The 12,844-nt window shown below is 40.6% G+C and overlaps 1 protein-coding gene across 4 annotated transcripts in view; it reads right to left on the minus strand.

Annotated features, from left to right (window-relative positions):
- Positions 1-476: 476 nt before the first annotated feature.
- The window catches only part of LOC113076437 (IQ motif and SEC7 domain-containing protein 2-like), a 60,594-nt gene continuing 48,226 nt past the window's right edge, over positions 477-12,844 (minus strand). For all 4 annotated transcript variants that reach the window (XM_026249094.1, XM_026249093.1, XM_026249096.1 and 1 more), the window contains 13 exons: positions 12,226-12,426; positions 11,945-12,121; positions 9,910-10,961; positions 9,410-9,571; positions 9,121-9,243; positions 8,869-9,035; positions 8,614-8,753; positions 8,252-8,377; positions 7,477-7,576; positions 6,791-6,952; positions 6,461-6,652; positions 5,734-5,783; positions 477-4,696 (listed from right to left, as the gene is read on the minus strand). In XM_026249094.1, the coding sequence (XP_026104879.1) occupies positions 3,488-4,696; positions 5,734-5,783; positions 6,461-6,652; positions 6,791-6,952; positions 7,477-7,576; positions 8,252-8,377; positions 8,614-8,753; positions 8,869-9,035; positions 9,121-9,243; positions 9,410-9,571; positions 9,910-10,961; positions 11,945-12,121; positions 12,226-12,426 (3,861 nt within the window). In that variant the 3' untranslated portion in view covers positions 477-3,487. The remainder of the gene's footprint in view (positions 4,697-5,733; positions 5,784-6,460; positions 6,653-6,790; positions 6,953-7,476; positions 7,577-8,251; positions 8,378-8,613; positions 8,754-8,868; positions 9,036-9,120; positions 9,244-9,409; positions 9,572-9,909; positions 10,962-11,944; positions 12,122-12,225; positions 12,427-12,844) is intronic.

Raw genomic sequence — 12,844 nt, forward strand, 5'->3', positions numbered from 1 at the left:
ATTTGGTGATGAGTGCCACTTGTTCAGCTCAACTAATTTTGCATGATTTAAACTATGATTTTGACTATACTGTACATGCCAGAAATACACAATGAACTTTAGTGAAGTACTTCTATTTCTAAGTATACAAATGTATGTGACCAGAGGACTTTATCCAGCATCATTTACCACTTCTGTCTTGGTGTTAGATAAAAATGAAGAAATCTACAGTTATATAATTATCTACAGTTATATAGTTATAATACTCATATGGTACCTGTTGATTGATATCAATAGTCCTGATTATACATTGTGTAATGTGCATTCGTTCTTGAGTGGTTATTTCAATGCATTACTAAAACCGTATAAAATACAACATTTTAGACAAATAAAACAATTTTGTATGCTTAATATAAATTTGTCAATTCATACTTGGATTCACACAACACACATTCATACTGTACACACACCAAAATAGAGGAACACCCAGACAAATAGTCACTCAGAAATATATATACTGTATATATAAAAACAACTTTCCAACAGCAAGAACATGTTTTATAGAATGAGCCATAAATTAATCACATAATTTCTCTTCTCATAATTTCAATTCTGCATTGAAACCTCATACATATATACATATAAAACTTCATACAATTAATTTTGAATATAGGAACTGCTCTTACACACATACTGATACAATTTTACAATTACAATTCATTCCAAGCCCCACCCCCAGGTCCTTAAAATGTAAACAATGGTTCAAGTTCCCGTTCCCAGCAAGATACTGATTCCCAAGTCCAGTGCAGAGTAAATATGGCATATTTATATCAACTAATATATACATTCAGGTTTATACAGCATCATTCAGCTAAGTGCAGACATGCAACACGGGGCACGGTGGCGCAAGACATTAGCGTGCCTATAAACCAGAACAGGCATCTCAAAAACTACTGGATTTTATTTTTTATTTTTTTTACATCATTCATCTCTGCTTTATTTGGATTTAAGCTCAGCATGCCCCAGCTTTCAGGAATTTTAATACAAGCACAAGATCAAAGCGTTAGAGTTAGAGAGAAGCAATACCACCCATAGGAAAAAAAAGGTGAAATGTAGTGAATGGTCCTCTCTATTCAGATCACGCCACAGATTATGAACAGGGGCATGGTGTTCCTGTTTGTACAAGGGCCTGAAGGTTTTCAGTTATGGGTAATGCTAGCAGATTTGAAGTACTGGAAACCATTACCTGAATAAAAAGTATTGTAGTTTGACTAAACATATATAGGCAAAGAAAATAATGAAGACAAAAATAAATCAATAAAATTAAATGGCTGGGACTAGCAGCAGAGATTAATATTATTAAGATGTTTTCATTCTTTTAGGACATTCAGTTTTTAAATTTAATAAGTATAAAAATAACTCCTCAACACAAACACATCACTAATGTAACACTGTGAATGATTCTGGTTAATAGACAGGGAATGGCCCGTTTTGGTTGTCGGGGGGGGGGGGGGGGGTTGTAAAAGAAAGACAGAGGGACTGTATGGAGGGACGCAGATGATGTTGGAGCTTTGGATCCTAGGCACTGATGATCTTTAAGTTGTGTATGTGCAAAGCCAGAAACTTTCAGCAAAAAGATTGTGTGTGTGAATGTAAGTTACCTTAATGCTTTCAAACAAAAAAAGAGAGGGTACTGACATTGGACATGCAACTCAAGAGTAAATTCACAATATTAAACGAGCGAGTTGCTCAAGTGCGTATGGCTTCTGGCAACAATGAGTTTTAAACAGATCATACAGCTTTTATGTGGATATAGTTTTACAAATCGCTGCAAAACATTTACCTGAAATGAGAAGTCTAATTAATTTGCTAAACATGAATTGTAAACACACACACACAAAAAAAAAACCTAGCCTGTTGGTCTGTCTATAAAAAAAAAAAAACTTTTAGAAAACACTCAGCACTGCAATCTGCTAAAACATATCCATGTATTATATTAGTAGCTTTTACACCAAAAATAGCAAGAATTATATCAGTAGTATTTGACATCATAATAGTAATAAAGTCACCCATTTAAATCACCCATATCCAGACGTTCTTTTTAAAAATCAGTTACTTGGAAATATTTATGCTATCTGTAACACATTTTGACCATCGAAGCTTTACAAAACCAAGCCCATAAATACAGATTTGACTTCAAGATTTCAATGACACTCTATGCAAACACCCTGTTCCTTCAACACGTCATCCAAAGAAAAAAATCACTGATCCCAAACCTCCAATGACAAACCTTTACAGTAGGCACTAAGGTTATGTAATGAATTGCCAAATATAAATGTTTTGTTGGTCTGGTAAGACTGTTTAAGTAGACAAGCTGAAATAATAGTGAAATGGTGATACAAAAAAAAAAAAAAAGAGATAGAGATGCTGAGGTTACAGGTGGTAGGAAATAAACAGATCTGTCCTGATTATTGGTCGCTGTTACTCATTACACTTTTGGGTATGTTGCATTTAGGTTTGTATGCTTAATTTTTTCTTATAGAATAGCAACAAAACAAAAGAACAAAGTATTTACCAAACAATTTAAAATCTATTTCTATACATTCTGTTTGGCGCAAATGACATCTTGACTTCACTGAGGTCTTCAAAAAAGTGTTTTTTACTGTTTTGGCTGACTTATTTCAAACCGGATGCCCAGCCACTTCAAGACAAAAAACACAACAATTAATAAAATAAAAAACAATTTCCAAATTGTTTCAAAATAAGTTTTTTTTTTTTTTTTAACTGTGTAGTGATGCAAGTTTTCTCAGCAGTTCCCATCCCGTCCTTACACTCACAGGGTAAAATAAAAGTATCTTTTAAAATAATTAAAAAATAGTGTTTGGCATCCCACTAAGTGCATGCTGGCCCTTCTTATATGCTGAGGAATACATCTGTGAATTTTGAGTAATGAATCAAACATTTTCTGACTGACCCTGAAATGATTGTCATCTGAGACGCATGAAAATTGAAAATACTATGGATGAAAGTTCTGTTGTTTCTTTTATATTTTGCACTCATCTCTCCAGTTTTGTCTCCATGTTGAGTGTTCAAAGAGTTCACCATTGTCGTCTTCAGACAGCCAAACTTGGTCTCTTAAACTCCAGATCATCAGTTCGACTTAAATTGGCACCCCCTTTCGCCCTGTAGCCTTTTCCTTTGGTAGCCATGCACGTTAATTTCAACCCATACTCTTAAATACACTTCATTTGCTATACCATCGTCTCCATTAGGCTTCTTAGATCTTCAGTTGGAGATTTCATGCTGTTATAAAGCCTTTGTTTTGAATGGCGGCCAACAGCAAGATGCCATTCAGGCTAGCAATAAGCATGTAGCCAGCCAGGATTTCCGCTCTACACGTGAGGGAAGCGGATATGGAAGTAACAGAGTCTAAGTTTGGTGTACTTCCTCTTGCCTAGGCTCCAGCTCCTCCGAGTTGGGACCCTGCGCCCTCTGCCGCGGCTTACCCTTATACCACCGTGCTGATGCGGTTGATAGGTCTGGATTTGGAGCTGCCGACCGTGCTGCTGTTGCTGGCTCCACCTCCTCCTCCGCCCCCTGGGCCGCCCAACTGCACCCCAATGTGTCCTGGGAGCTGCGGGGCCAGTGGGGAGAGTGGGGTAAGAGGGGTCAGTGGGGTATGTGGGGATGAAGGAGGAGGTAACGGGGAATGTGGTGGAGGAGGAGGAATGGAGGATAGGGGAGGATACTGCGGGACGCAGTGGGCGACGCCCTGGGGTATGTAGCGGGTGGTGATGGCGGATGGCGCCTGAGGGGGTGGTGAGAAAACGAAATGAGTTTGATGGGCGGAGTGATCCATTAAGGGGTGTGGGCTGTGGGCGTGTACTGGATGGCTGTGGGTATGAGAGTGAATGTGGGAGTGGGCGTGAGGGTGGGGCTGAGAGTGAGACAGGGTGAGAGGAAGCTTGCCGGTAGGACCGGGCACCCGTACGTGGCGTATGGGATTGGGATGCATGTGGTAAAAGGTGAAAGGGGCAATGGGGGAATTGGGCGAATGTGGGGACAGAGGTGGAGGGGTGCAAGCCATATTGCCATAGCGGCCTTGCTGTATAGCATGATGGGATAGTTGCTGCTGGAACTGGGCGTGTGAAGGAGCGGGGGGCCCGCGCCGTGGGAGGGACCCTCGTTGTAGGGTATGATGGATAGTGGGGGGATGGCCTGGGGCGACGGCCTGCATGTGGTACCGATGATGATGATGGTAGGGGGGTGGAGGCTGGCCAAAGTTGTTGTGACAGTACTGAGCGTGCAGGGCCTGGATCTTGGATGGCCCACCGGGGTCTGACTGGCTGAGGGCGGAGGGGGAAGAGGGTGGTGGCCCTCCTGTAGTAGGAGGTAGCATGGGGGCCGGGTAATGCGGCCCTGGGGGAATAAGGGGAGCAGGAGGTTTGGCGCGCTTGCTCCCAAACAGGGAGCCCAGGAAGGAACCGGAATTGCTCCCTCCAGAACTGCTCCCCGGCCCCCCACCTCGATCGCTGACGGCAGGGCCCCCACCCATATTGCCTACGGCGTTGTGAAGTTGCCCCGGCCCACCCCCCATCCCTACTCCGGGGCTCAGGATGGGGCGGTGAGGCCGGTAGTCTTCTAGCCCATAGCAGCCGGGAACGGCGCCCCCCATGGGCAAGCGTTGATGCGGCTGAGGGCTGTTAATGATGGATCCCTATAGTGTGCAAAAACACACAAAGCCAGACAGTCAGTCATTAGACTGGAAATCTGAGAAGATGGACAGTCTTAGAACTTATGAGTTACAGGCATTCCCCAGTTACTTGTTTCACAAAAAAATAAAAAATAAATGCATGTGACTATTAAAATTCATTTAAGAGATAATGATTTTCATGTTATAACCAAGAAAGGATCTCTATTAAAATTCTATACTATTTTTCTAATATAAAAAAGAGAAATAAAAACACTAAAACAAGTTAATTTAGCCATCCTATTCAGAGTAGAATGTAAAAACATTGTATATTGATTTACAAGATTATATTTAAAAACACTAATAATTTACTGTTAAATGTGATATTAATACATTTAATTTACAGTTAATACATTTTATTTATAATGTGTACTTTACATTTCTGTACTATATTATATAATTTGAATGACTCCCATTTATCAGTCAACTGTTATAACATGAAAATATCAGCTTATTGACATCAGCCAGAATTTTTTTAATGCCACATTATCTAAACAGAAATTGAGAGTAACAATTTATCTTGATACTTAAAATTACATGCACACAAGACGTGTAACATCAATGTAGGCCTACTCACATCTCCTGCACAGTGACAACTCAAAAAGCCTTAGATACAACCAGTCTCAAACAAATTACTGAAGTTAGAAATGACATTGTTACATTAACAAGCCACAAAATCAGTCAGATAGCAAAGTAAAGCTTCCTCATTATAGAGCCTCACTCATTTTACATGCATTTAAACATGCATCTAAATCTCTAAAACAGAAGCAGCCCTCAGACACCGATTGGGGCCATTAAATTACCAGAGCAATGCATTAGTTATAAGCAACTGCACCAGGCATAAAATATTAGACATGCTGCATGCAAATACCAATTAAGATTTTTTTTTTACACAATACGGATTAAAACATGCTGAACTGCATCACAACAATCAAAAATTCATGCAAAGCCAATGTTGTTTAACACACAAGATTAATAATTATTACATCAGATGCCTGACTTACTTCTATAGTACTATCCAAAGAGCCAATGCTGTTTCTACGGCCTCGCTTCCCTGTACCCAACCAAGCACAGCAAGACCAGGGTAAAAGGTCATGGAGAAAACATATTCTAAAATCTCAATACTGGGTGTTTTTGGCCCTGGATGATCCATTTTCAATGAATAAATATCTACAAATTGTGTACATTTAGTAAATATCTCCTGACAAAACTCAGCTACACATCACTGAACTTGATGTTGGCTGTGTTTAGAAAGCATTTAAAACAGTAGTGTTTGTCACATGACCACATTACATTTAATTCTGCGAGTTATCCTCTATAAAAATACATTTTAAAAGTATACATTTTGAATTTTTAAAGTAATTTGTGTAAAAAAATATGTGGCAACCCCACAAAACACTGAGTAAGAAAAAAAAACCATTTGGCAGATATTACTTACAAGGTCAAAGTCAAGATCATCTTATTGTTGGATACAGTATTTGGCAGAGTCTGCTACATTATATACTGCACATCTTAAAAAATTTATCATCTGTACATTATATGCATACAGAAATTTTGCATAATGTGACAATGTACATACTAATCAATGAAAAAAATTATGAGCATGCTATTCCAGACACTTGTTTAAAAAGCCTTAAGAAAGGACATAATTTGCCATTAGAGGGCAGTGTCTGTCAAACTGTACTTTGTTACAGAAGTTCAGCATTTCAAAATTGTGAATGTGTGCTGTACCTGTCTCAGTGAGGTCTCTCAGTGAGGAGCTAAGTGCTGTTCTTTTAAGCCCCTCCCCTGCTGTGTACGTGTCATCCAGACTGGGCCTACCCAGAGTGCCGTTCACAGCTTCAGTCTTTATTCCGCCAACCCCGTCCCCATCTCTGCTCAGGAGCCCTGGACGCATCACACCTTTCTGCTTCTCTAACTCAGCTATGGAGAAGACAGACCAGGGGTTAATTAATAATTAATCAGATACACAGCAAATTCCAGCTAGCAAACATGAAAGGAATCTCATGTTTTTGATCGGTCATGTCATGAAACAACAGGTAACATTAAAGGATTTCTTACACTCTACACGGTATTTCTCCATATCTTGAACCTCAGCGATGCTCTCACGCAGGTCGCTGGTGAAGCGCGTTCGGTCCTGTTGGCTTGGCGCGTTGAACACAATCAGGACCTTGCGCTCACTGCCGGGCATCGCTGATGTCAGTCTGATACCATGAGGGTAGTCTGAGAGAGAGGGACAGGGAGAGGGTAAATGCAATCAATAAGAGAGAGACCCAGAAAAAGAGGGATATGCTGTGTCTCATGTAATTAGTTATATATCTCTCAATCTGACAAAATCCATAGATACACACAAGTACTGTACTTCACCATGTCAATATGTAGGAGAGATATATTTAATTTAAAATATGGTCTTAACCATGTGGAGATATTTTTTTAGTGGAATGCAAGTGCAAAACAAACACTGATTAAGATAAATAGAAAACAGACATTCCACAGATGTTCCAAATTAACTGCATAGCCACAATAGAGGATTTTCAGATGGACATATTTTTCTTCTTCATATGCTGCTAAGAAATCAAAACACCACCTACATGAGAGCACAGAAAGGGTAACGAGAGAGCACGGAGATGAGATGGAGTGATGGAATGGATGAGAGCAGAGTGTGTAAACCAGCTGGAATGGAGTGATAGTATAAATAAAGAAGGAGGGACAGATGGTCAGACAGAAGGAGGGATGAATATACTTACAGGAGTTCTGGAACATATGAACCTGCATCTCCACCAGGGGAAAAGATTGTCTGAAACTGTACGTCACAGATGTCTTCTTCTTCTGAAAGATCTTTGTTACCTGAAGGCAGGGACATAAGGGATGTTCAGCTGTGTTCTTATCATCATTATACATACACATACTCTTAACACAAAATTGTTTAGATACATATGACTGAATGTTTTTTCCCCTTGTGTTTAAATAGCTGTTCTCTAGGCCAAGACGGGCAATTCTGAACCAACTAACTTCTGAACTTCTCGTTCTTTATGTTTTCAACAGTTGTTATTAGTAGTAGTAGTAGCAGCAGTAGTTCGATGAATAAATATCTAATATGCAGGTGTAAAGAATATGTTATTTTAGTCACTTTGGCTGCGGTGAGGACCAAAAATTGCTTGATTGTGACTAATGAATTACCTGTAGAGAAATATATATATACTGTATATGAAACAATTACATTAAATCTAAATATATATTTATAAATCCAGAAGATAAAGTTGTAATTTTAAATCTACATTTTTTTTAAATGCAAATATACAGTTATAAGTCTGAAATTGTACAGTGTAACTTTGAATACAGTTATATTCTATAGGCTAAAAAAACAATAGGCCTATACATCTTGTATACATTTATCAATGCAAATATTGTACTATTACATAATTATTGCAAGTGCACATGACTCTAAACCTAAGTGAGTATTTTTCTTCTACTATATCTTCTTACAGTAATAAGGCAAATATGCGGTAAGTGAAGACTCACCACTATCAGGTCATTAAAGAGGAAGACCTCGCGCTGGTGAACTCCACTCCGCTGGGGTCGATTGGGGTCAGGGACTTCATACAGCTGACAACAGCACACTAGCCTGCGATGTGGCAAAGACAGCACCTGGACATGCACACACACACACACACACACACACACACGCACACACACACACACACACACACACACACACACACACACACACACAGCATATTAAAACACAGCTTGGTTTGTTTTACACTAGACCAGACAAATAAAAATCTAGAGATCATATTACCTTTTTACTACAAGCTGGACAACAATATGGAGTTTAAACCATAAATATAACATGCAGAAGTGAAACACATGGTTTGACTCACAGGTTTCTTGCCCACGATGACCCTCTCCACAGCCTGCACTTGAGACACATGGTCATCGTTTGTCCTGAGTTCCCATTTCTGAATGCGCTGGTAGATGCCCACTAACATATCCCTGGGAATATCCTGTCCATTATCCACTCCTGCCAATGACAATGAGGAGGGGGAGGGGAAGAAAGACCAAGAAACAGAAGGTGAAAACTGCTGTACTATCTTCAATTGGACACCAAAAGCTGAAGGTATATTGGCTTGGATCACCTCTAAGGTTCTTGATAAAATCCTCCAGCTTCATCTTCCTCTCAGCTTTGACGTTGGGGCTGTACATGTCTGTGTTGAGAAGGATGATGGCAAATGCCAGGATGAAGATAGTGTCTGGGTTCTGAAACTGGCGGACAAGTACAGGGTTGCACACGCAGTATCTCTGACTGTGAGACAGAAAGAAGTTCATACTCCTGTGGAACTATGAAATGCAGAGAAAAGAGTAAAGGGTGAGATGAAAGCAAAGGCTACCTGAAGGCCTCTACCAGTCTCTCCACCTTCTGGGCTTCCCCCTGAACCTTAATCTGAGCCTGAAACTTCCTTAGGGCGTCATCCAGATCCATGCCAGAGAAATCCATCTCATCCAACACACAGCTGAGGAAGAAAAACAAAAAGAAAGATCGCTAAATTCTTCTGCCAACATGCTTTTGTAGATTTTTTAGCCTGTGTCTGTTTTTTTTGTCTCCAGGCTGGTGTGAACAGCATATGGATGCTTTGCTACAGTCTGGGGTTGGAAGATAGGAAAAACATCATTACTAACTCCAACACATCCTTGTTGAACTGTTTCTGACGGTTTCCCAGAAACTCCCCGATCATCTGTCTACTCAGGCCTTTCCTCTCCAGGATGAAACGTGCAATGCCCACAGGTGTGTCTGAGACAAAACCTCTCTCTATCAAATACTGGATCCCCTTCTCTGGTTTCCTAGAAGACGGCGAGAGAAAGACATGTAGAGTTAGGATAAAACATACAGGATATGATTCATTACAGTAAAACTATAATCAACTGAAATAAAGACAAATAAAACAGAGCAACAACAGCCTTAGTATAGACAGGTTTTTTTGTATCCAAACAGAATACATTACATTATTAGATCTGTGTATTCGGTCTTAAAGTGACAGCAGCCTTATAGACCTGCTGTCTCTGTCATTTAACGTCAGTCAAACAACAAATATATATATATATATATTAGACTGCGGGACAACTCAAAAGGTCAACAGAAAGAGCATAATGTCAATCCTATTTTGGTGAAGATCTCTTACTTGTTGAAGAGGTTCAGTCCAATGCGGTACTGCCTCCTTTGCACCACGTCGTTGTTGAAGGCGGGCGAGTCCCAGCTATGCCTGCTCTCTCTCTGATAGGTCTGTTTTCCTAGAGGAGGCAACGGTTCCCTTAGACTGTCCCTAGACGAAGAGCCTGAGCTGCAGTTAATGGTCTCATTGGAGTTGGTGGTGGAGTTCATGGAGTCGTTGTCCCCATCCGAGTGCTCCAAGCCAGTAGCAGGCAGTGGCGTGGAGGATGAGGAAGAAAGTGGGGTGAGTGGAGGCTGAGTGGGCGAGGGAGACGTGGGGTCAGGGTAGGGGTGATGGATGTGCGGCATAGGGTGGTGGTGCAATGGATGGTGAAGGTGTGGGTGGTGATGGTGGTGCATTATTGTGTGTTGTGGTATGTGTGTTGGAAGAGGGGATGGGATGGGACGACCCGGGGGTCTCGTCTGGCCCTGTGCCGCACAGGGATTGGGTGTGCGAGGGGTGGGGTTGTGTTTGAGAGTCCCTTGAGGCGATCCGCCTGCTGTAGGCTCCTGCTCATAAAGCAGCTGCCTGCTGAGGGAGCCACGATCTGAACGGTCACTCATGTCAACAGAACTGTCACTAGGTGGCTCTATGGTGAGAACAGGGAGGTGTGACCCCCGCAACCGGAAATCTCGGCATTCAGTGCATGGTGTGCTACGCCGGCTGTTATTGCTCTCGCCGCCCTCCCGACTGTCTCCACGTCCTCCGACCCTGCTGCTTACGCCCCAGTACTCTGTGTCCGTACTGGAGGGAACCCGCTCAATGGATAGTGGAGAACATGGCATGCCGTCATCCATATAAAGCGTGATGTCGCTGTACGAGGTAGCTGTGCTGTCCTCGTGCATGACCCCCAGGCGTTCTTGCTCCCCCATGACCCCCCTACGTGAGTTAGGTTTGTTGCTCCACACACACTCGCCAAAATCCTCGGTCTCCTCACCGTCTCCCCCACCACCATCCTCAGAGTCCCCTCGGCCGGGCTGACACGTCAGAGTGTCGTCCATAGAGTCAGCCAGAGATGTCACCTGAGAGAGGAAACACACATACATTTACACTACTGTTCAAAAGATTGGGGTCTGTAAGATTGTTTATGTTTTTGTGAGTCTCTCAAGGCTGCATTTATCTGATCAAAATGAAAGTTAAAAACAGTAATACCGTGAAATATTTTTTACAATTTAAAATAACTGTTTTCTATTTTGATTCCTTTAAAAGTCAAATTTACTCCAGTGATGGCAAATCAGAATTTTCTGCATTCCAGTCTTCAATGTCATACAGTCATTTAGAAATCATTTTAATATGCTGATTTGGCACTTAATAATTACTATTAATGTTGAGAAATGTTTTTCTTGTTTTTTGTGCAAACCTTTTTTTTTTTTAGGATTCTTCGCTGAACAGATAGTTAAAAAAAGAACAGCGTTTATTTGAAATGAACAACTTTACAAAAAAATATTTTCAATTTTTTAGCAAAACTCATTATACATTTTCCATACTGTAATTCGATTTTAGTATTTAAAATGACTGATAATAATTTTAAAGTTTAAATATCTGTGCATTTGTAATATTTTGTCTAACCTGATCTTATCAGTAACCATTTAACAATATTTAAATTATTCTAAATTAGTGCATAAAATACTAAAAAAGAAAAAAATGCTAATGACCATCATTTCAGTTTATACAGGCTTTCAAGGCTCCAGGGAGACTGTCTGTGCAGTAAGATTATTTGGGAAAAAAAAGTGTCTGCTAATTGACAAGTAACCAAATGTTCCTTTAGTGGAATGCTATGGCTTGTCATTTAGAAATAATGGTAATTAGTTACATTTTCATGGATTTGTCAGCTGTAAGACAACATCATATGTTGTCATCAAATGAAACGAACAACAATTTTATACCAATTCTGAAGCAGTCTAAATCTATTCTATCCCAACTATATATATCTGACCTGTATTGAAATTAACCTTAATCTTTAACAGAACTTTCATTTACACATAGTATTTCACACATCTGTCACCTGTTTGTTGAAAGCGTCGTCTGCATGTGAGTACTCCTCTCTGTCTGAAGGACAGTGTGCGGGTGAGTCAGTCTCCTGCTGTGGGTCTGTTGTTCCTGCCTGGCTAGCTGTGCCCAGAGCCGATGTGTGATGGCTGGTAAATCGACCTTGAGACTGCTGTGGTGTCTGGGGCTGAACCTACAGAATAATGAACAAGTTATGGAAATTATGTAAACAACACAAAACAGACAAGCTGAATTTTCTACTTTGTGCAGGTTTTAACTATTATACTGTTATATTGCCTGTGGCTGTCGCTCATCAAATGAATACTGTGAACGCATGTTCGACAGGATGATCCTGCGAGTCATTCGGCTTTCAGAGGCGGAACTGCGTAGCTGTTGAAAATTCTTGTTCATGCGATACTGCCGGAACGCCGTCTGTATTGTGCGAGCCGCTCGTCTGCTCAGGAAGTAACCTCCATACTTCCTCTCCAGCATCTCCACCTGATACAAAGGAAGATGGACAAACAGAGAGCATGAGAGAATTGAAGAAAGAGTGCAAAAAGAAAAATAACTGGTGCGTTGTTCTTCAAAGGTAATGCATAATGTGTCTACATTTACTCCTCAAACCTGAAGCACAAAGAATCTAGGAAAGAAATTTTTTAATGACAGTCTTTCTCAATTATTTTTATTTGAAAAAAAAAGATATCAGCAGTAATTCTGTAGATGTTGGGGTGCTGGATTATTTTCATACGTCCCGGTCACTCCTCTCCATGAGTGGACAATTCCACAATGCAGAGATTCTTAGTATTAATATGAAAGCATAACAGCACTCTGTATCATAACTGCAATTCCATCTTTCATTATGTGAGATGATGGAGGTTTGGGTTCACATTAGCATGACTGGAGGCCATTACGTACA

The sequence above is a fragment of the Carassius auratus genome, unplaced genomic scaffold (genome assembly GCF_003368295.1).
Source record: "Carassius auratus strain Wakin unplaced genomic scaffold, ASM336829v1 scaf_tig00020493, whole genome shotgun sequence".
Lineage (NCBI taxonomy): Eukaryota > Metazoa > Chordata > Actinopteri > Cypriniformes > Cyprinidae > Carassius > Carassius auratus.